Genomic DNA, 23,995 nt, shown 5'->3' with positions numbered 1-23,995 from the left:
GAAGTTGGTTCAATTTAGTAAAAAGCTTGGATGTAGTTGCACTAGTTACTTTCATTTTGCTGTAGCTTAGCTTGCTACATTTCTGAGGGTGATAGCTTTGATGTAGTGAAGCTTCATTTAATATTAGAGTAACTAGTAGCTTAGCTCACTACACTTTCCAAGTAGCTTGCCCAACACTGGTTGTTTCTCAATGGCTGCCTGTGATGATGGTGAGATTGTGTGTGTGTGACGGCTGGGTGACAACAGAGCTGCAGCAGTTATGTGTGTAACAGGAGGAAGCGGTGTGTGTGTGTGTGTGTGTGTGTGTGTGTGTGTGTGTGTGTGTGTGTGTGTGTGTGTGTGTGTGTGTGTGTGGCTGACTATCTGGCCTACATGAGACGTGACACAGCAGCTACCAAATATGAATTTTGATGTTTTATTTACAAAGGTGATACTCATGCTCGTTAAAAATACTTTGTCTGTACTGGACACTTGTTTCATACGAGTTTCATACCAGCTCATCCCAACATCAACACTTATACTTTTCATTTAAATATCTAATCTAAATGTGAACCTTTTTTTCTACCTGAATATATTTTGTTTTTTTGCGTCAATGCTGAAAAAGTTGAATGCTATTTGTGACTGTGCAGCTTCTCCATGTAATAGAGGAGGTTTATTGTCTTTATCAAAGTGTTTATACGACCAGTATCCTGGTTCTTATCTGTTTTTGGAACACCCTGGTTATGTGTTGTGCATGTAAACATCATATCTTGGTTTTAGGGAACCTAGATAAGCCCTTATCCCAGTTTTCTGCTGCCTCAGAAACCGTGAAAATGTGTGTGTTTATATTCCCTGCATTCTTGCAATTTCAGAAACCAACAGTTGGCCGTACTCTAGCAGTCTTACCGTTGAAGTCTGCCAGTTTTTCAATATCCTCTCCCAGGTCTCCTGTCACAGTCAGGGCCTGTCTCACCTTCAGGTTTGTCTCCCTGAGGAAGAGGAGGAGAGGAGGACGATAAAGTGAGAAGGAACATAAAGTGGTTGGGAAAAGGAAGAGAAGTTTGACGAGAAGTAAGGGGAAGAGGAGGAAAAGTAAGTGAGCGGGAAGAAAAGAAATGAGATGACATGACATTAGACAAAAAAAACAGACTGACCCATCCAGTTCTGCCGTCTCGATGTACACCAGGTTGAGTGGTTCACTGCTGGAGAGCAACAGGAGGTCGGCCTGAAAGTACAGGAGGATTTATCACTGAAATCTGCTGTTTGTCTTTCTGGAAAACAAAACATAATTTTTCTACATGGAAGCTACATGGAAATTTGTCAGACATACAGACGCTAGGTTAGGTCAGTGATTTCTGGCATTAATAACACAGGATCACAGAAATATCAAATTATCTCTGCAGGAGTTTATCGTAACTGAACGCCAGTTACAACCTTTGCCTTTGCTGACAGCTTTATGGCTGTTCTTACTTTTGCAAAGGAAAAAAACAAGACGTTCTCCAAACACTGAATACTGCAATCTCCCCAGAAATTTAATGATGCAACATTCTCATCTTTGAGGTCTTTATAAGGCAAACGTGAAGCTTTACTTTGTTTGTACGATCCAAAGATGAAGCGTTTAAAGAAAAATGTCAACTGAAAGATGTAAAACTGTAAATCAAGGTGACAAACAGAATACAACGGCACAACAAGAGGCAAGATGTACAGAGAGTTACTTTAACTTTAAAGTAACGACTGCACAGATTGTAGATTCTTACATTTTATATTTGCGACAGTGAACTTATATCTGCAGTTCTCCATCGTTGTCATTTTCATAGTGATGTCCTGTTGTTGTTTGTGATATTTATGATTATTGTGTTTACTTTGTCTTGTTTTGCACAATATGTACAAATTATTCTGGACGACGACGTGCTGTAACTTCAAGCGTTTATGAACATGCTGGTGACAAACAGGCTAAATGTTTAAGCAGGAAGGCGAACTACATACACAATGCAACTGCATGACAGGGTATCAAAGGTTACACTCTGGACCAATCACAATCAAGCATCTTTAAGAAACCAATAGGGACAACTGTTACTATCTCATAGTCTCAACAGGAGAATATTACACACTTAAACAATCAATATTCCTGTTATTACTATTCCACTGGTCATCAGTTACTTGAATACGCTGTCATCCATCATTGCGACTTCTGACATTTGATGTGAGGTATTGTCCGCTGCGTTGAGGATTGTGGGTCAAATTAGCCAGAAAACCATGCTGGCTTGCATACTGCAAAATCAGACTGAATGTAGTGGAACATCCTGGTATTTTTGGCATGCTGCATTTGACATTCTAGCCCTTTTTAGATAGGAACTGTGCAAATTTGCAGGAAAGCCCAATCAGTCTTTTTTTAGCATTGGCAGTGCAGCAAAATGTCACCTGCCTACTTTTGTTTATACAGAATGCGCCTTTTTCGGGGCAATGGGGGGCGTGAGCAAGTAACAAAACATGTAGCTCAGCGTGTGACGTAAACAGTGACGTGGGAGGGAAGCCGCGGCTGGTCAGTCCTTTGGCAGTTCTCTCATAAGTTGGCCCGTCCTTCACCGTCCTCGTCATCTGATGGTTAATGGCCTCTTCGTTTGCGAGGGCAAGGAGGGCGCGCAATTCCTTGTCTCCCTAGTTGCTCATCTTTACAGTGTCTGTCAGGTTTGTGTTTCCCTCTTGGTACAAAAGCGGAACAAGGAACAGGGAACAAGGAAGCAGGATACTAATCACTAATTATTAGTGAGCAGCTATCCTGCTTCCTTGTTCCCTGTTTATCCACCGCCAGTGGGTCGCACGTGCGGGGTCATCAACAGCTCCTCCCACAAGTCTTCAACAGCCCCTCCTGTTGTGGAAGGCCGCCTCGGTCTGTTTAAACTAAAAGGGTCCCGCCAATATTTCTACCCTATGAGGTGTAAAATTGGGCGCCTCGGATCAACTCGCCAATCCGGCTCTGTGTGTCTAAACGCTCGCAGCTTGCCGGCAAAACGGCCCAACATTCACAGAAAATCTGGCAGTGTAAAAGGGGCTACTATGTGTTGGGACACACTATATCTTTCTCTGGCATAGTATATAGTATGGTAGTATGGGTATTAGAACGCACAGATACTCTGTGTTTACTGGATAGAGAAAAATAAACTAACATGCAGGCTGGCTAGCAGGGCCTTAGTTTAACGACGCAGACTCATTGTGTGATCTAAATGCGTAGAGGGGTTAAAAAGAGGGGCATGGGTGAATGGGTGAATGTGACGTGTTGTGTAAAAGTGCTTTGAGCAGTCAGAAGACTAGAAAGGCGCAGGTCCATTTGCTTTGTTGTGACTTAAAACATTTCAGACTCATCCACTCTGAATTCAAGACATTTTAATACTCTTTACTCACAGTGACAAACTGGTTGTTTTCCAGCTTGATGATGTCTCCCACCTGGACGTCCATCCATTTCTCGCTCCGCAGTCTAAGAACAGGAAACAGGAGCTGATTAGTGACTCTGTGCTAAGCTCAGAGAAACTGTTTTCTTTTCCCTTTTTCTTTGAGGATAGTCAGAAAATAAACTGCCCATAAATAAGCACTGAAAACCAAGGTCATCCTAATATTCGTCCCCTTCCCTCACCGCAGTTTCCTGCCACTTTCCTGTATTGTCTGTCTGTGTATCTGTCTGCCAACAATAGCCAGAGTTTTAAAAAGTTGTCTGGAATATAAATATTTAATGATTTTCAGGGTTTTCTGTTTCACCCGTCAGCCTGTGCTGTTACTTCAAATTTGAGGGGAGGACAGTTTTTACTTTAATCTCTTTGTAGTTTGCTAATGCTCAAAGAGAACTTAGTGAATGTTTGCAATAATTATAAAACGTCTTATAACTAATAGAAGAAATTAACCTTTACACTGAGTACAATCAATCTGACATGATCATTTGTCATTTGTTTTCACCTCTTATAAAATACTTAATAAACAGTGTATTTGAAAAAATAATTAATGCACTCATCAAATATGAGAAATCATTAGTTTGAGCACTACCACAACAGTTTTAACTCTTGTACAATTAAATTTTACCCTCCATCAGGCCTCTGATACCAAACCTGCATCAGTATTGATTCAAAGATGCATCTCTAATAATAATATTCACATTCACAGTCTTGCTGGGAACAAAATCGGCTTCATTCAATGGCAAAAACTTGCAATTCCTCCACTTTTTCCCAACTACACTGTGGAAAATGATGTTTGTACTCCAGGTCCAACACAACAAATCAAGCACTCCCTGACATCAAGTCAACAGGAAACATACAGTCTCTTCCCACCATCCTGCAGCTGCTTCCCGTGGCGCCCTAAACAGTGGGCACTGGGCAAAGGCCATCAAGTGCAAACCCAGATGGAAAAAAGAAACAACATAAATGCAACTATTTATATCTGGTGCACCATACATATCTAAATATACAGTTGGTGCCTTGAGTGGAAACACTGGTAATGTTGGGTTATTACGGTACACATTTACATACCTCAGCTCAGCAATAATATTAATTATAACATGTTGTTGTCATTAATTGTCTTTCTTGTACTACGTCTGTACAGACAGCAAATAACTGATCAATTGACTGATCATTCCTTGTTAATTTTTCTATTACAGCTGGTTCCGATTTTATTTTCCAACATGATTAACTTCTTCTGTCCTTTTACTATCACTTCACACAGGGCTAGTTATTACTGAGGGCAATGAGGTCATGAGCTCTGGTACTGTTTCTGGACGATGAATCCCACTTCATCATAAGTATCCTATCAGCATTAGTAGTGCCCCCTTAACACTATAAAGGCAGGTGTACTCTGACACACGTCCAACAGTTGGAAAGACGCCACCAAAAAAAGGCTGTAAGGGGAAAAAGTTCTGCAGTAATGAAAAAGACGCACTGCGAGATGAACTTAACAAAGGAAATGTGATTTTCCAGAGCATCAGTAATGATGTTACTGGAAAAATAAAAACCCAATAACGGTCGTAACATTTGTGATGCTGTAAATGCCGTGTCAGCAGAGAGATGCACAGTAAATAAAATGAAAAGCTCTGACATTAAAATGGAAACAAAAGACCACATTGCCCAAGGGTTTTTATAGTCTTAATTAGGATCAGTGGACTGACAGTATTTCTTAAGCACAATAATTTAATAATCTAATCATTAAAATCACTATAAAACACATGATAATCTAAATTTGATTATATGATACTCATGTGGTTTTTTTTAATGTTCCTCAAACTTAAAACTTATATTTCCTTTCATTGGACAGGCAATATTTGGAGTGTAAAAATTAGATGTTTTTTTTTCTTATCGACCCATATATTAAATTTTCTCTTACCTAACAGAAGTGCAAAGTAAAAAACATTGGTGAATTCCAAAAATAAATGAGTCTAAAAAAATAAAAACAAATCATGAACAACATGAACAAAAATATGAGGAAATTTGTTTGTATATCGCTTCCTGCACGAGGTCCAATATCTCTAAATTTGGTTTTAGGGAACAACAAAACCCACCAAACAAAACATAAAAGACATTTAAATTAAATAAAAAAGTATTTAGTTCACCAGAATTACATTAATCTGACAACTGTTACTTAGGGAGATAGACTTACAGCTTTAATTATTACAAAAAGGAAAACATACATTTCTCAGTGGGATCTAGTTGTGTTAGAAAATTTGGACCCTAATGTCTATAATTTACTGTATATTTTCAGTGCACTTCTACCTTTGTATGACTTCCAGTTCTGCTTATAGACAAGATCAATGGATATTTTTTTTTACCTTTATTTTATATATTTAGTGTACATTCCTGTGTTTCAACTCTGCATATTCCTTGTGTGATAAGATAAGATAAGATAAGATAAGATAATACTTTTATTGTCTGTCTTGCATCCACATGCTCTAACAATCAACAGAATGACATAAAAACAAATAAAACACATAAAAACATCTGTAAGGTCATCTGTCATCTAAAGACAAGGTACAATAAGCAAACATATGTCCCTCTTCATTCACACACATAAACACATCTATATTAAACATCCTAATCAACCTAACGTAAACTCTATCCAGTCCAACCAACAGGAAGCAGCTGCAGGGTGGGGGAGAGCCCTTTTTTTGTATCCTGTTGACCTGAGCTCTACTATTTCAACTATGTGAGGTATGCTTCATCTGCATATATGGGATGGGCATGTGGGCTTTATTTCACCCTTAGAGCTGAAACAAGCAAATACAATGACTTGAGGGATTATTTTGAGGCTTCTTCATAATAATGCTAAAGGGCACCCAAGATGGTTCCCTGAGGAACACCTACCTGTACAGAAAAAAGTTAAAGGACCCTGATGGTGCCTCTACAAATACACAAAACCAGCAAGTGGCTACCTGAAACGTTGGATATATGAGCACAGGTGTATTTCAAACTTACTTTCTATCAATGAGGACCTGAACCTTCCTGTTGTTTACATGATTGTCGCTTCTGTGGCGGTTCTGGAAAAAGAAACATACACAATAAAACAATGAGTCATAACAGGTCACAAGAAACTCAGTTTTACCACTGAATACTGATTAGTTCTGACAAAAGTTCCCATGAAACTAATCCGTTAACAACTGATATGTTGTGGTTTTTTTATGTTGTTTTGCGTAAAGGTGTTAATATGTTGGAGGACATGATGTTACTGTGTGAAATGAAAACCTCCCATTAGAGGTATTCAGCTGAATTAGACTTTTGACCTTCTAAAAAACCTCTACTTCCACTTGAACCACTGATGACTCTTCACTCTGATCACTATTTATTTCTGTGAGTGAGACACAGAGGCGGCAGCTGAAACAGTACAATCAGGTGGTTTCCCCTTTTTTTAAAATGCCAACACAGCTTTCAAATGCTTGCAGTGTTTCACAATTTTTTCCTGAAGCAATTTTAACGTTTCTCTGGCTTAACAGACAAGTTCACCTCTTAACCCTTATAGTTACAACTAAATTTACTATTTACACAGGTCAGATATTACAAAGACTTAATAGATCTTTTCCCAGAACAAGAAGCTCTCGTACATCTACCTGTCCACAAGCCAAAGGGTTTAAGTCCAGATTTCTGTCTCTGTTAAACAGCAATCAGCATGAATATGTATTACAGGTGTTACATACAGTATAAAAGAAAGTTAAAATTAAGAAGAAAATGTAGCCTAATTGTTCTTTCTGTGTCAAACCCAGAAAATGTTTTTTTGGGTTTTCTGTTCTACTTTCTGGCAGAAACTTCTTGACCTGCTGCTTCTGTGTGTTTGATAAGTGATTTCTGTGTCATCTGGTTGACTAAAGGCCTCAGGCAAAGGAACTACCAATTAAATTTTGGTTGCCATACAACTTTTTTGGCTTGTGACCCCTTTAAATGAAACAAAATCCTACCAGTTGTGACTAGTTCCACTAAAACATTCATATATTATCATTATGGGCTCACTCTTTTCCCTTTTAAAGCGGGATGTATGCTTTTGCATCGAATCAATGCTGTACCTACACCATAGCCTGTTGTACACCTCCCCAGAAATGTAACTGAAAGTTGCGATGCAGACCTCCTGTCTATGAGCTGAAACAATTTCCCTCAGTGGAAACAACGCTTTTGTTTACTTTAATTTCACAGATAAGAAACAATAACAACAATAAAGCCTCCACAAAACAGCATGTTAAGTCTTGTGTGTGATTTATCCTGGCTTCATATGAGCAGAGGAAATCTCTGCTATTTGTTAGGCTAATTTATACAATGTAAAATGCCATAGGCTTTTGCTAATAACGTTAGCATGTTATATTTGTTTGTAAAACCTGTTTAGTATAAGACAGTTGTTTTGTCAGTGAACCTTGTGAGTTGTAATGGAGCTGAATTTTGTAACATTACCTTTGTTAAATGTTGCTATCGTCCCTGGTTTTATATGAGTAGAGGAAATCTTAGCTAGCTGCTAGGCTAATTTATACAATGTAAAATGCCATAAGCTTTGTTAAAACCGTTAGCATGTTATATTTGTTTAGAAACCATCTTTAGTATTGGACAATTTTGTCTGTGAACATTCTGAGGTGTAATGGAGCTGAATTTTGTAACGTTACCTTTGTTAAATGTTGCTGTTGTCCCTGGTTTTATATGAGAAGAAGACATGTCCACTAGCTGCTAGGCTAACCTTTACAATGTAAAATGCCATAGGCTTGTGCTAATAATGTTAGCATGTTGTATTCGTGGGGAAAATGTGTCCAGACAAAGACAAGTGCTTGTCTGTGGATGCTGCGAGTTATAGTGAAGCTGATTTGTGTACTTGTGTTTGAAATTGTCGCTATTAAGCCATGTTTAATGTGTGTTTAATGTGTGTTTATTGTGCGTTTTGGGTGTGTTATTAGTATTCTGGAGGTGTAACTGCAGAGTGACAGACACACCACCGCACAAGTATAAATGCTCACAAAGGCGTAGGTAATGTGCGTATAGGGTCTGCATAGAGCTGACGCACAAGTATAAATCCTGCTTCAGGGCAGAGGCCTTGTGGCTAACCTGAGTGTTATGTGTACTTCATTACGTGTGGAGGGAAGCAGCTTTCTCGGGGGTGTCACGGTGAAGACAGCATGCAGCAAAGAGTGATGATAATCAGCAGGATTAAGTGTCGAGTGGCCCGGGCCACTAGAAGCTAGTTACCGGCTAATAACAAGCCAAGCTAAATTTAATGTTAATAAGCCCACGTGTTCTCAACTGAGGTTCGGAGCTGGTAAGCTGTCACTGAGAGAGGTAACAGTATATGTAATCTGACAAAATAAGCACAACTTTTTTGTTTTGTTAATGTTTTTTATCCCTTGTAGATGCATCAAACCCTAATTTGGGAGCCACTGCATTACATGATTATTGTTTTCTACCTGTGAAGCTCATGTAAAGTGAGGCTTGATCCAAATTCACTGTGGAAATTATATCCATAAATACAAAGTTAAACGATCGGGACAATTTCAGAAATACAAAAACTATATATCTGCTTTATTCCTACAGTTCAGCAGGCAGTAGTTTGTTAACCCAGTCCTTTCACAGCAGCTTTCCTAACACTGGCATTATTTCAGCGTTTGTTTTGCAAGGTCATCCACCTCGCCATACATGGCCAGTCTCTAGTTTCTGTGTACCTGCTCACGAATATCACGTCAAGCCTGAACCCAGTGACCTCAATAAAGGAACAGATGGGTACCGGCGGCGAGGCACGTTCAGGATCGTCACTGCAGCTCCTAAACAAAAAGACTCCTGTTCTCCTCCTTCGGCTAATGTTTAACCCATGACAACACTAATTTCCTCTCGCTGGTTTGGCATTAAGTTACTGGGTGCAACACACACACACGCGCGCACACACTGTACATACACATTTGTTTGATTGACCTTGACGGCTGAAACAAAGTCATTTTCCTTTCATTGTTTAAGAAGTGCATTTTGTTCTGTTTCGGTTCCTGTAAAGCAGTGAAAGAAAAAGAAAACAGTTTGTCCATTTACAATAAAAAAAGACTTTCTGGTGAACTATGAGTCAGCAGGTCAGCTGTGATATTCAGGGGGGGGGGGGGGNAGCTGTGATATTCGGGGGGGGGGGGGGTTTGTCATTTCTTAATCAGTCTGAACTCCCATGTGACGTCAATTTTCGTCACCACATTAGACCATTGTCACAAACCTGATTGATGAGAAATAGTCTTACAGAAAAGTCACCAATGAATGTAGTCTGTCGATTTTAAAATTTTAGCTCCTATTTGCCTAAACTTTTTTATTTAATTTTTTTTAAATAATGGAAATAAGCCTGAGGATGACTGAGGTTATAATGTGCTTGGATCATTACTTAAACAGAGACACAGTCGCCATGGCAACCTTAATCCTTAGACGCTGAGCAGACTGATAAATGCCAGTTTGAGACCACACAAGTTCAGAGGAGCACGTTGCACACGAGCCTGCTGATGTTAGTGAAACAGTGAATATCAGCAACATCAGGTAACATGAAATGACAAACAGTGCTGTGTCTCTTTGCAAAATAATCCACCAATGTATTTTAGTTTTGATGATACTTAACTAGGACGACATGTCATTAAGGTAGTTCACTTCAGAGTTGATAAAAATAATTCCCTGATCAGCTGGAAAATATGCTGTGCTTACTTATTTTTCAGACAACAGACCAAATAGTTGATATGTGTTGCAACATCTTCAGCAAGGCGCACACTATACAGACTCATTTTAGATTCAGGATGATTCCTGATTTCTGATTTCTCTCATTTCCTGTTGTCAAAAGATGTGTTATAAACAGTAGTGAGCTTGTTTAAATATTATTGGAGTAGTATTTTACATGTTGTGGCTAAAACTGTAGTCTTGAGATTGCTGTGATATAAAACTGAACTTTTAGAACAGACACCACACAGTCTGCATCTCTGAGCCATTTGTGACTCCATGTTTTCTTATTTACCAGTTTCACAAAACACCTTAAGTTGACTCCATGAGTATGGCACTTCAGACTTAATTTTTCCTAAACTGAGGGACTTACTTAAGGGTGTTGCACAGAATCCCTTAGAGTTAAATAAAAATGTTAAGGCATTTACAGCATTTAAAGAAATTGTACAGTGGTAAAATACAATAGTTTTATGATAACCGTTTGTTTGTTTGCGCTCAAATTTGTGATACCTAATGTCTTTAGTGCAATAGTTTAACTAACTTAAAGGGATTCCTTAAGTGTAAGACCAAGATAAGGAACATAAGTGAACATTTTAAGGAGACCTGAAAGAAAAGATGTGTTTTGTGCAACTGATTTTATTTTAAGAAAGTCTTAACCTGGACTTTAAAGGAAAATCTTGACGTAAGGTGTTTTGTGCAACCGGCCCCTGCATCTTAAGGCAAGTTAAAGACTCAAGACAAGGGATGCACAATATTGTATTTTTTGCCGATATCCAATATGCCGATGATTAACAACTAATTTGGCCAATACTGATATCGATATATCCACTTTTTCCCCCACCTAATTTTAGTGATCATCAAGTGTCTTCTGTACTGGAATTAACATCATATTACGCATGCATACTCTTATCATGATGGCCCACCAGCAGATGGAGACATGAAATACAATTCTTTTCAATGCATGTAATATCCATTCATTGCGCAAATTAAGAAAAAGCATGTTGGTCGATTCCAATAGTTCATTTTAAAGCCCATATTGGCCGATACAGATGACGTGCCAATATTGTTGTGCATCCCTACTTAAGACTTTTTGTAAATGCCACTTGGATCTTTTATCAAAATTACCAAAATACCTCTAAAATCAAAGCGTTAAAATTTGTTAAAAGGTGAAACACTACGCAAAACACATTCACTTACAATATCGTCAGTGGCATCCTTGGCAGCGGTGACTGCCAGCACCAGGACCAGAGGCACGACTGTGGTGAACCAGGACAGAGAGGAGATCTGAGGAATCACCTGAGGAGCACACAGATGCACAGTTTAAGTTAATTTTGTATATGATAGTAAGTGAAAATTGAAAAACAAAAACAGAGAGGAACTACAAACTGTGTGGGTGAGAGACAGAGGAGAAAATGAGAACAATTTGTTTGAACATTAAGCCATGTGATGAGCAGGAGCTGGGTTATTTTTGATGTGAATCTAAGAACATTTTAAAGTTGTTTTATATTGCTTTATTAAAGACCTAATGCATCAATTCTGACGCATAAAAAGGCAACATGGACTTTAACTTATACAGAAAATAAATCAAGCTATTTAACGCCATTCATTTAAAACTGCCGTTGTGCTCCAGTTCCTCATTGTCTGTCAGCAGAGCAGTAGCCACAGCGTACAACCTCTGTGGTGCAACACGACTGTTCTGCACACGATGAGGCAATTTCCTGTACTGGATATTACACTTCCTTAATCTAACTGCACCTGATTCATACATTTCCTGTTTGGTTAACACACAGCTTCACTGTGAGAAAGAGCAGTCGCTTGAATCGGATTGTGTCACATTGGACTACAAGTTTGCAAGTGTGTGTGTGAGACACTGATTCTCACGACATTGTTTGTTACCTCTGACAGTTTCATCAAGTCCCAGAAAAAATAGGAATTGTTTAATCTTCTCCACTTGAGACAAAATCCTTGTAAAGAGTAATAATGCTATTCCTGACTCTTTTCTTGTGAATGTGTCAAACGTTCGGTATGTCTTCAACCAACCCTAGAGAAACACGTCTGATTTGCATTTAATTATTTGAGATATGTCAAATATTTTACATAAAATTTGCTTGACAGTTGGATGGCTGCCTCACTTGTTGCCTTTCATGCATGTGTGCGCCTTTGTTTCGCTCACCTGGAGCACCAGCAGAAATAGGAAGTAGGCGTTGGCGATCCTCTGGAACTGCTCAAACAGGTTGAGAGGTAGGAAGGTGAAGGGGTTGTACTTGGAGGTCTTGATGGCGTTCGTCTGGTACAGGTGTAAAGATAAGATATAGTGTTAAATCAATACAGGATTAATGCTGTCAAGACATTTAAGCTTGTTTGAATTGATTATACTTATGTGCTCTTTTCAAGATAATCAGGCTCTATGATTAGGTGAGAAATCCAAACGTACATAGTGCCAGAGGAACCTCACACTGGGTTCTAGTTTCTTGTGTGTAGGTGGTCAACATGCTGAATATGGGATGTTTTGTCCATGTGACACCGAGGTCAAACAGCCATCAAAACGGGAAACAAAAATTCTCGATCATGAGGTTGCTCAGAAAAACATCTACAGCATTTACTTGACCTTTCGTCCTCTCGGCCTCTACCATAAAAGGTAAATAGTTGTAATAAATGTTACAGTTGAATGAGTTTATCAGTGAGAAAACAGTAGACATGCAGACATGATTGACTGTTTCTTGCTCCCTGACAAGATAAGCTGAGTTATCTTCAAGACTCCCTGAAGATAACTCAGTTTAAACTAAGGCGTGTTGAGTTATTTCCTCTGTTTTCTTAAGGAACTGCCCCTGCTGTTAAAAGGCTATAAAAAAGGTTTCTCCTCAACAACAGCGACATGAAAGCATGGGATCATTTTCAGATAAACTGTTTAATAATGCATTTTAACATTAATGGAGCAGTTAAGCATCTATTACTTTCCTTCGTGTAAAGGTGCACAAGCCCATTCCTGAATTTGGGAACACTTAATGGTCACAGTCTAACACCAAGTCAGTTAAACTTCAGGGTTATCAGTTTGTCATTAAGGAAGCACAAGTGATTGTGAATCATTTGCAGCTGCTTTGGTGCAAATCAAAGTGACAACAGGTGCAATGGAGAGGCAAAAGCAAGACAACTCTCAAAAGGGAATGGTTTTACATGTGGTGGCCACAGATGCTCTCTCCTTATCCTTCCTGACTGATTCTGCTCTAGTTTTGTCTTCTGCTAGTGTCCTGTGTGACACGAGGAGAGCTGGACAGGGCCGTAGAAGGGCATCAACCCAGCAGCAGGACCGGTATCTGTTCCTTTGTGCGAGGAGGAACAGGAGGAGCGCTGCCAGAGCCCTACAAAATGACCTCCAGCAGGCTACTGGTGTGCATGTTTCTGACCACACTGTCAGAAACAGACTCCATGAGGGTGGCATGAGGGCCCGACGTCCACAAGTGGGGCCTGTGCTCACACCCCAGAACCGTCGAGCTCGATTGGCATTCACCAGAGAACACCAGAATTGGCAGGTGCTCTACTGGTGGACCGTTCTCTTCACAGATGAGAGCAGGTTCACACTGAGCACATGTGACAGGCGTGAAAGAGTCTGGAGACACCGTGGAGAACATTATGCTGCCTGTAAAGTCATTCAGTGTGACTGGTTTGGTGGTGGATCAGTGATGGTCTGGGGAGGCATATCCTTGGAAGGTCACACAGACCTCCATGTCATAGCCAACAGTACCCTGACTGCTGTTAGGTACCGGGATGAAATCCTCGGAGCGATTGTAAGACCTTACGCTGGTGCAGTGGGCCCTGGGTTCCTCCTGGTGCAGTGGGCCATGGGTTCTTCCTGGTGCAGCGGGCCCTGGGTTCCTCCTGGTGCAGTGGGCCGTGGGTTCTTCCTGGTGCAGCGGGCCCTGGGTTCCTCCTGGTGCAGGGTAATGCCCGGCCTCACGTGGCCAGAGTGTGTAGGCAGTTCCTGGATGACGAAGGCATTGACTGGCCCTCTCGTTCCCCTGACCTAAATCCAACTGAGCAACTTTGGGACATCATGTATCGTAGCATCCATCACTGCCACATTGCACCACTGTCCAGGAGCTCACTGATGGCCTGATCCAGGTCTGAGAGGAGATCCCCCAGGACACCATCCTCCAACTCATCAGGAGCATGCCCAGACATTGGCACGCAGGGGCCAAACACACTACTGAGTCACGTGATAAAATTCACACAAGTTGGATCAGCCTGTGATTTCAATTTTTTGCGGTGTGATTTTGAATCCAGCCCTCATTAGGTTTATGATTTTAGTTTCCATTGACCGTTGTTACATCATTTTGTTCTTTGCTCATCAGTAAAGATTTTCAACTTGAATAATTCGTTCATCAAGATCTGATGTGTGATTTAAGTGTTCCCCTAATTTTTTGCAGTGTATTTCAGTATCAAAATAATAATAATCTATCAAAAGGCAAAATATTTTATGATAGCACAACAAATAATCTAATAAAACACAACAACTGGGTTTCTGGGTGTAAACTGGCCACAAACAACCAGCTGAAAAGTGAAGTGTGGTTCCCTTCGTGTTAGCCGTTGGTTCCATGTGTGCACACTGTGTTTATATGAATCCATAAAACCTTCATTATGGAAATCTAGCTCTGTGCATCCGGGATGATAAAACAGAAGCATGTTAGGTAATCCTATTCATGGCTTGAACAAATATTTGCATGTGTTTGTGGTCCTTTGGATATTTATGGTCAGAATGTCACGTCAGGAAATGTCAGCAGGCAGAACAAATGTAACACAGATGCCTTCCTTTCAACTGAAAGGTTCATGGCTCTTGACCCCAACGATGTCTCCTGGAAATTACATTTGTTTGTTACTAAACTGCTTTCTGAATTATGTTCTTGTGGCAACTTTATCGCTCCCTGGATTTTTTTCAGACGCAAGTTTTAGTAAGTAACGAGACACTACATGTATTTCAATAAACGTAATAACAAAGACTCTTGTCTTAGATTTATGCATCAAATGCACTTTGGTTCAGGTTAGGGAAAGACAAATAGTCAAAGTCAAAGTCAAATACTTTATTGATCCCCAAGGATTCATTAGTCGCTCCGATATAAAGAATATAGAATTATATAAAGTAAGGATAAGAGTATGAAATAAAGTGTGTAGTTGTAACGCAATAAAAAGTACAAAAATAGCACAGTTGAATAATTGCACAGGATATTGTGGCAGTTGACCAATTGCACCAATATCAATCTAGCAGTCACTAAAATGCTGTGTTTACTGTTTGTTTGCTCTGTGCCTGATACACTTTAGCTTCATGGTGGTTATAATTCTCTCTCTTATTGTGCTGATGACATGTTTGTGGTACTGAACGCACAGATAACATAAAGTGTGCAGAGAATTTCCTGGAGGGGAAATTCCTAGAAACACTTCTCAGGGTAAATAAGAGGTCCAAACTTCTCTCTGGATGTGTCTGCCTAAAATGTTGAGGTCCCTCAGAGGTTCTTTGGTTTCAGACTGAAGCGGAACCAGAGAGCAGATTAGGGATCCCCTGAAATATACAGAGAAATCATTCAGAAATCTCTGCTTCACAGAATCTGTAATCTGTAATGCAAGCATTCATTTGGTCTCTGTGGGAGTTCTTTGCAGATGTTTGACTTCATGGGAGGCATTTACTCTGTGCCAGGTGGATCTTATCAGGAGGCTCTCAAGCGGCCGGACTGTGACTCCCATGTTAGTTTATCACTGGATCTATTCACTAACAACATCACCGCCCACAGACGAGAGATTTTGTTCTGGCTGCAAATGTTTAAATACACAAGCGGAGGGAAATGACTGTTTACACCCTGTTTGGTATTTTCCACTAGATACATCCTCTCTGAGAGGCATGCAGGATGATCTGTTCCAAAAACATAATTAAAAGGGACGATCAAAAATCACTTTTCAACTTCTCATTTTCCATTTCAGGTTTCATACTGTAGTGTTGTAAACGTGCGTATATGCGAACATTTATAAATATACTTTTCCTTGTCCTATTGTTCTCTCTTGCAGCTCTGCTCTATTTAGTTCTTCCTCTTTCACTGATTTCTTTTATTGTGTTATGAAGCAACATCTGTTTTAAAAAGTGACATATTAATAAAGTTTTTTTTTATTATATATTCCTATTTTAGAATATTCATACATAGCCCACATAATGATGAGCCGTTAATTTGTGCATAACCCATGTATTTTAAAGGTTGCGATCACGTGACCAGTGCACTGACTGAAGTGAAGAAGGATGTGGTCCAGTCCAACACATTCTCACTCCGACCTTGTCACATATCGACGTTTGGTCACAGACTTTCCACGGCGACACACGACGTGCAAGGTACCCTGGGTGCGTTGGTTATTGACGCTCTGGGACTCCGTGTCAAGTTCTGCCTGCTACACGCATTGTCTTCTTTCAAAATACACTTCTGTTTTCACAGAAAAAGTATAGTTTGGATACAGTCTCTTTCAAAATAAAAGCACTACGTCAGTACAACACTGCAAATGGACGTTTTTTCCTTCAACAACAAACACACGCGGTTACGTTTTGCCAACACATGCATCTGGATGGGTTTAGGAAAAAAGAACAGGGTTCAGCCTGCCAGGTGTTTGTTGAACCCATCCATCACCCCCTTAACTTTCATTGTTATCCCACCACGTTTCCTCCTGACGCTGCCGGGCCCTGTTAAACAATAACGGTGACCGGCTGCGTATCATGCTCACCTGAAACAATGGCTTTTTTTGTTGGTGTCGCCGTAAGTCACTGACCAAGCACCGGTATTTGATGACTTTGGGGTGAGACCAGGTTGTCTAGTTAGGAGGCAGGTTGGGACGACAGATGGGACACAAAACACAGGACTTTTCCCCAGGAGACCAGTGTTCGTCACTGTGTGAACTTTGAGTGAACTTAGTTATTTTAAGTTACATGTGCCTATGTAACACTTTTAGAACCAAGAAAGCACCAAAATGCATGTCAACAATGTATTTACTCTTTTTTATGATTATTTTTTGCCTGCAGGTTAGAATCAAACCAGAGCCACTGCTAACGACTCAACCTAGGGGTAGCACACTCTACCAGGTGAGCTAGAGGTCGCCCCCCATGTCTTTATTCTTCTTTGAAACTTAATATTTCAGTGATCCAGAGTTGTGACTGCAGCAACACAGAGAACAAACTGGGGTAAATGAGTTTACCCAGAAGCAACCTCAACTCTTTAACTTTGGCTGACTTCCAGTCTCCTGATAATGGCCAGACACTCAAGCAGCCAGACACACCCCAAAACTAGAGTTTCTCTTGTAAATATCTGTACTGACAATGTGGCAGTGAGCTGTTTTGTCTGTAAGGTACGTGGGCTGCATCCGCTGTACATTCCCTTCTCTATTTCAGATGTCTTTCACAGGACAATAGACCCTCACGTTGTTGAACAGTGTTGAAGAGTCACCAGCGACACACACATACACACGTATTAATACTTACTGCATATCTAAAGGAGAGGTTGTACTCGCGGTCGTTGGCGCGGATTTTCCTCTCCAGCTCTGATTTGAAAAGACAGAAAGTATTATAATAATTTACATGACTTTACCAGTGTATTTATCAAGGTCTCAGGATTTCTGTAAGTGTAATCCAAAGCAAATCACAAAGAGAACCAGCGAGACAGTTTTTGCTGTTTCATGAAATCTGAACCTTCATGATGAATAAGATCCATGTAGTGAAGGCGTACCTCTCTCTTTCTTCCTGACACAGTCCATGCCAAAGAACGACATCTTTGCTTCCTTGTCCTCCTCCTGCTATCTTTCCATCATACCAGTCTGTGAAGAACAAGAGACAGCTGTTACATTATGGCTGGACAAAAGCATAAATCTGGATCACATAATATCTTCATCACCAGGAAATAAACACACACACACACACACCCCAGACTGTTCCTGTCAAACAATGGCTTTCTCCTGGAAACTGGAGAGTTTAAACGTTCCTGTTAAAGTGAGAATGACTTAATACCCACCAGCTGCCATCAGAACATTTTCCATAATGTGCCCTATGAGGCAATCACTCCCCAGCTGTATGGCTTTTTAAACTAAGGTTAAAGAAGGTTTTAGGCTCCCAGTACAGCTGTTCTTTAAAAATACATTTTATTTATGGCTGGAAAAGTTTTTGAGGCCAAGTAGAGAAGGTGTAAACATCTGAATGGTGGAGGCGACTGCATAAATAAGGCTTGGGTTATACTGTATGAGTTCTGTGAGGGCTTCTAAGATGTTTGATATGGTTGTTGATTCATTATCCGTATCTCTACCTGACACATAGAGACAGACGACCATTCACACCTACGGACAATTTAGAGTCACCAATTAACCTGCATTTCTTTGGACTGTGGGAGGAAGCTGGAGTACCTGGAGGAAACCCACGCTGACACGGGGAGAACATGCAAACTCCGCACAGAATGGCTCCCCTGCCCAACCATTCAAATCAGAAACCCTCTTGTGCCGCCTGATGCAGTGATGATATAGTTGTGCTGTTGTTAAAAGTGGTCCGAAATCAATCAATCAATCAATATGTTCAACGTTTTTCATGGACGCAACTGAGAAAGACAAAGTTTTCCTCACAAATTCAAGGCACCATGGCCTGACTGGTTCACAAACGATCATTTTGCGCATCAATGATTCCTTTGAAAATTGCACATGAAAGACGAGGTGGCCGAGTGGTTAAGGCGATGGACTGCTAATCCATTGTGCTCTGCACGCGTGGGTTCGAATCCCATCCTCGTCGTAGACAAGTTAACTTTTGAACTGCCCTGTTTACATTTCAACATGCTCCATTAAAACAACCCTGTTTGAAACAAATCGATTTCTGCATTCAAAAACACTCTCTTCCTCGTTGATGTGCTGATGTGACATCAACGACTCAGAACTGGATGGTTCAACAGGGGAAGATAAAGAACATGCCGAACAAACAGCCACAAGGAATTAAAAAACATGTAAGAAGCAGAATCAAATCAAAGCAAATTTGTTTCTATAGCACATTTAAAAACAACCACAGTCGACCAAATTGTAAATACAAATACAACGATTATAAAATACTATGACACTAAAACCGCTACCAACAAGCAAAGGTCAATGAAAACATGTATGTCTTAAGATCTGTCAGTGGAGGGGGAGCATGATTGAGAGCGGAAGGCTATTCCAGAGCTTTGGAGCAGCTACCACAAACTCACGATCTCCCTTACACATGGGACACATTGTTCTGAAGATCTAAACGGTCGGGAGTTGGAGTAGGGGCAGAGAAGTTCAGTAGTATACTGGTGCCTGCCCATGTATGGCTTTAAAAACAAATGAAAGAACCTTAAAATCAACCCTGTGTTCAACAGGAAGCAGTGCAGGGATGCTAGCACTAGAGCAGGAAGAAGAATGAAAGCCTCTCCACTGTTTCACATTTCACTTTTGTTTATGTTCACTCCATGGGTATTTATCTGCTTTCACTTCCCTCTTCCCATCCAGAAGTTATTACTCCAGGTTTGCATCAGCCCTCGAGCCGCTTAATGTTTTTCCCATGTAGGGCAGAGTGACTCAGAGGGAGACTCCCCTCTCAGGACAAGCGTCACTCGTTCAGCTAACTATCAGTTCAGAATCAAGAGCCACGTCTGGCCGTCTGCGGCCTGTCTGAGCCGAAAAGTGGCTGTCGGTATGCCACTGTTATTTCAGTGGCTTCACTTACCGCCCTGACAAACCAAGCCAACAATCATCAGTAGGCACCTGTGGTTGCTGCAGTGTGCCTCGCACCATGGATTTTGATTAGTGGCCTGAAGGCTAAATGCTGAATCCAATTAAAGGAATACCTCACATCCCCAAATGACCATTTGTTTTTCACTCAGCCTGTGTTATGTTGAATTTGTGAAGACAAAGTTTTTCTCGTACATTTCCATGGTGAATCCAGAAGTTTCATTTCTCCAGTCACATGTTTAGGGCTTCCCAAACAGACAGCCCTCTCTGACCGGGAACTAAACTAAGAATGAAACTTATCTATGCTCTCTCCAAAGCCTGACTCCATTGACAAAAACAGTAATTTTACTTCACCCTTTAAAACACCAGCATTAAAGGGATAGTGCACCCAAAAATGAAAATTCAGCCATTATCTACTCACCCATATGCTGAGGGAGGCCCTGGTGAAGTTTTAGAGTCCTCACATCCCTTGCGGAGATCGGCGGGGGGAGCGGCTAGCACACCTAATGGCAGACAGCGCTGCAGACTAACGTCCAAGAACACAAAATTGAACCCAGTAAAGTATCTCCATACTGCTCATCCATAGTGATCCAAGTGTGCTGCAGCCCCGACATAAAAAGTTGTTTCGAAAAACGTCATATGAACTCTGTTTTTAGCCTCACTGTAGCCTGTAGCTCTGACTGCTTCTCTGTGCTCCACACTCACATGTGCACGCCTGCGTGAGACCAGCGAAAGCATGAGCTTTGCTCACCCGTGTTTACATCACGTGACACGTGCACCGCAGGGAGGGACAACAGTAGCCACAGTAGCTAAAAGATAATTTGCACTACGGTCTTTTAGCAAAGGACAGCCCAACATGTCTGAAGACTTTGAAACTGAGGAGGAACAGCATTTCTTTGTTGAGCCGTATTTGTTTGTGCCCGAGTATATGTAAGGAACTCAGGCTACTGGACGAAGCAGCCGCCGCAGCTCATGAGCCTAACCCTCAGCCAGCCGCAGAATACCGGAGTCCAGCACTGGAAACCTGGTGGTGTAGCTGTTTCAAATGCAAAGCATTTCTCGGATGAGCAAAGTCTTTGCTGCTCAGACTGGGAATTGGTGATGCCTGCACTTGAGAATCTGGACATCAGTACTGACGAGACTGCTGCTCTTCAGAGATCACCGATCACCCTGAGCGCGCGCACACGTGAGATACTTTGTGGATTCAATTTTGTGTTCTTGGACGTTAGTCTGGGGCGCCGTCTGTCATTAGGTATGCTGCCCGTTCCCCCCGCCGATCTCCGCAAGGGATGTGAGGACTCTAAAACTTATCGGCATATAAGTGGGTAGATAATGGCTGAATTTTCATTTTTGGGTGCACTATCCCTTTAAAGCATTAAAAGAAAGTTTTCTTAAAGTGTAAGATCCTGTTTGTTCAACCAGAAATGATCTCAAAATTGTGATCACCAAACCCCCCAAACTAAATTTATTGTGCATAGAGGCAGCAAATCTTCACATCTCACTGGCTGAATTAAATGTCCCAATCCAGGGTTTTTAGTTTGTCCTGTTATCTCTAGGATTTTGTTTGTGTTCTTCCTTGTTTCATGTTTCAGCTGTTTCCTGTTTTAATTTGTAGATTCACTCCTCATGTGTCATGCCTGGTTTTATTTCCTGTCTTTCTGTGTTTTCCCACCTTTGTCTTTGTCAATTTCACTCACCTGTTCTAACTCCCCCATTCAGTGCCTTTCTCTCATGCACCCAGCGACACACCTGCCCTGCGTTAGTCTCATTAGTCCTTCACTGCTCCTGAGTTTTACCCAGTCGATCAGCTCCCTCATCACCTTATTCCCCTCACCTGAGCTCCTCTGCCCCTTTTCTACACCTGCACTTCATCCCCTTGTAAGACTTTGACTTCATTTTTTGTGAAGTTAAGTTGCTGTTTCCTTGGAATAAAGAGTGATCTCTTTGAGCTCCTGTGGTCTGCTGTCGTCTGCATGTGGGTCCAACCTGCTCCACACTGTATAACATTAGTGGTTTATTCCAACCACACCACAGCTTGTGATTGTTGGAACAGTGGAGAGACACACCAAGATGTTCTTTTAGTTTTATTTTGTTTGAATAAAGTGCTTTACTATGATAAAATGATTTATGTTTCATGTTAAAAAAAGAAGAATCTAGCATGTAGTGATAACGAGACAGCTACGTCACAATAACAAGAAAACGATTATGTGATATCATGAAAACAATCTTGTGAAAATGAAAAAAGTTTGCTGTTCAGGTGAGACAAAATCAAGAAACTGAGCAGGATTAATTCATGTCCTGGTGAAATGATTGAGTGAGTAAAGTATTTTTTGTGTGTGTTGGTGCTTCTGCGCAGCAACAGTGAAAACTGTCCAAAAACCACAAACTTTTTAACAAAATTCACCAGAGATATAAACTTTATGAAGTGCAAATGTCGTCATCAGTGAGGGAAAATGTGAAATGTGTGTGTGTGTGTGTGTGTGTGTGTGTCCTCTGCCCACATCGAGGATTCCTGGACAGGAAGCGGTGGTTTTTGAATGCCGGTTGCCAAGGTGACGTCAGCGCTGGAGCTATAAATATCACCCACATGTGTTTGTTGAAGAATGTGTGTGTTTTAACAGGAATGCCAAGGCTCTGCACGACACACACACACATGGCCAGGACAGTGTGTGTTTTGTCTGCATCAGTGTTTATAGGTGTGTATAAATATCTGTATCCACATGTTCCCTCTGTTGTATTTGGGTACATTCTTGAGTTTTCTCACATATTATCACAACTAGAGAGACTCACAGTTGTGACCGCCCTCCACATCCCACCATAAAAACCCCAAAGCAAACAGTCCACCTATTCATTCACTCTAATTTAACCACCCAGTTTATTCCACAGCCAAACACGGAGTCATGTGACACAGGCAGCGAGAGGCGTCTCCAGCAAGTAAGAAAAGGTGACATTTAAACTCACTGCAGTCACAGGGAAGATTTAACAAGGGTTTAAATTTAAATTACACAACAGCGTGGACTGTAGATTAATGGGGAGTTGTTTCAGAGTTTCTCACTCTCGCTTTTGGCAGATACTCAGACTTTCCAGGCTTTACTACAGCGCCGACACGCCGCAGAGACACAACTGGTGCCAGAGAATTAGCTGGGAAGACGAACGCAGCCCTCAAGTTATTCTCGAGTCACAAATTTGATGACTGCAGACTTAACTTGATAAAATCAAAAAAGACTTGCAGCTCGACTTGAACTTTAACACCAATGACTCGTGACTTCACTTGAGCCATTTCACCTGAAAATACTTGACACCTTCTCTCAAGCCCAAAGATTAAAAAGTATGTTATTTAAAAAGTGTGCGACAAATTAATTCCTCAATCAACTAACATTAACGCTATTTATTCCCAGTAAGTCGACACTTGATGCCCCAGATAATGGACTCTGAATCAATCTGAAAGCATCCAATCAAGTTGCAGGAGAGAACCATGAAGAACTAACGTTACATTACTGAGCGCAAGTTGGAAAAAATTATCACAAAGATAATTAATAACACAAAAATTTACGCAATGGTCAACATAAACTGCAGTATGCGAAATGCGTGAGTGGAAAATTACAGAGTGGCAACAACTTCCTATACACCCGTTTTAATTAATAAATACAAATTTTAAAAAGCATTCATGAGCTTCACGTAATATATTATTACATGAATGTATTAATATATTACATTCATGTAATATATTAATACTCTGTTGTTAAAATGGCATTATATTAGGTGAAGACCGCAATGTGAGTTGTTTAGGACTCGAAACTCAAAATTTAGGACTTGTGGGTCGACTTGGGATGTACTGTGATTTGCAAAACTGTAGCCATGTTTCCATCAGCCTGTTTAGATGCGCAACTAGAAGTATCGCATCGGAAAATTATGATGGAAACGCCAAAATTCGAATTAAAATCCCCTGATTCGCACAAACTAAAATACGCTCGCTTTAGCCGGGTTTTGGTTGATTCGAAAAAATGTTGATTCGCAAAACGGGGGATGGAAACAGTTATGTTCGAATTAAGTCTGACGTAGCGCACCTCTCTCCATGGTGATATCCACCCTCCAGGTCGGGAAGGCGGTAA

At 40.8% G+C, this 23,995-nt stretch overlaps 1 protein-coding gene and 1 non-coding gene across 2 annotated transcripts in view; one reads left to right on the top strand and one right to left on the bottom strand.

Moving 5' to 3' along the window:
* The window catches only part of LOC126394771 (phospholipid-transporting ATPase ID-like), a 64,236-nt gene that overhangs the window by 19,795 nt on the left and 20,446 nt on the right, over nt 1–23,995 (bottom strand). The window contains exons 2-9 of the mRNA XM_050051816.1: nt 17,891–17,978; nt 17,647–17,705; nt 12,319–12,432; nt 11,343–11,441; nt 6,426–6,487; nt 3,382–3,454; nt 1,134–1,204; nt 886–968 (exon numbers count right to left, since the gene is read on the bottom strand). Of these exons, the coding sequence (XP_049907773.1) occupies nt 886–968; nt 1,134–1,204; nt 3,382–3,454; nt 6,426–6,487; nt 11,343–11,441; nt 12,319–12,432; nt 17,647–17,705; nt 17,891–17,933 (604 nt within the window). The 5' untranslated portion in view covers nt 17,934–17,978. The remainder of the gene's footprint in view (nt 1–885; nt 969–1,133; nt 1,205–3,381; nt 3,455–6,425; nt 6,488–11,342; nt 11,442–12,318; nt 12,433–17,646; nt 17,706–17,890; nt 17,979–23,995) is intronic.
* On the top strand, nt 18,852–18,933 carry trnas-gcu (transfer RNA serine (anticodon GCU)). The gene has a single exon. It is a non-coding gene; the product is annotated as a tRNA-Ser (tRNA).

Source organism: Epinephelus moara, chromosome 8 (assembly GCF_006386435.1).
Source record: "Epinephelus moara isolate mb chromosome 8, YSFRI_EMoa_1.0, whole genome shotgun sequence".
NCBI classification, from domain to species: Eukaryota; Metazoa; Chordata; class Actinopteri; order Perciformes; family Serranidae; genus Epinephelus; species Epinephelus moara.
Note: the sequence above shows the minus strand (reverse complement) of the source record. Positions and strands in the feature narration are given on the sequence as shown.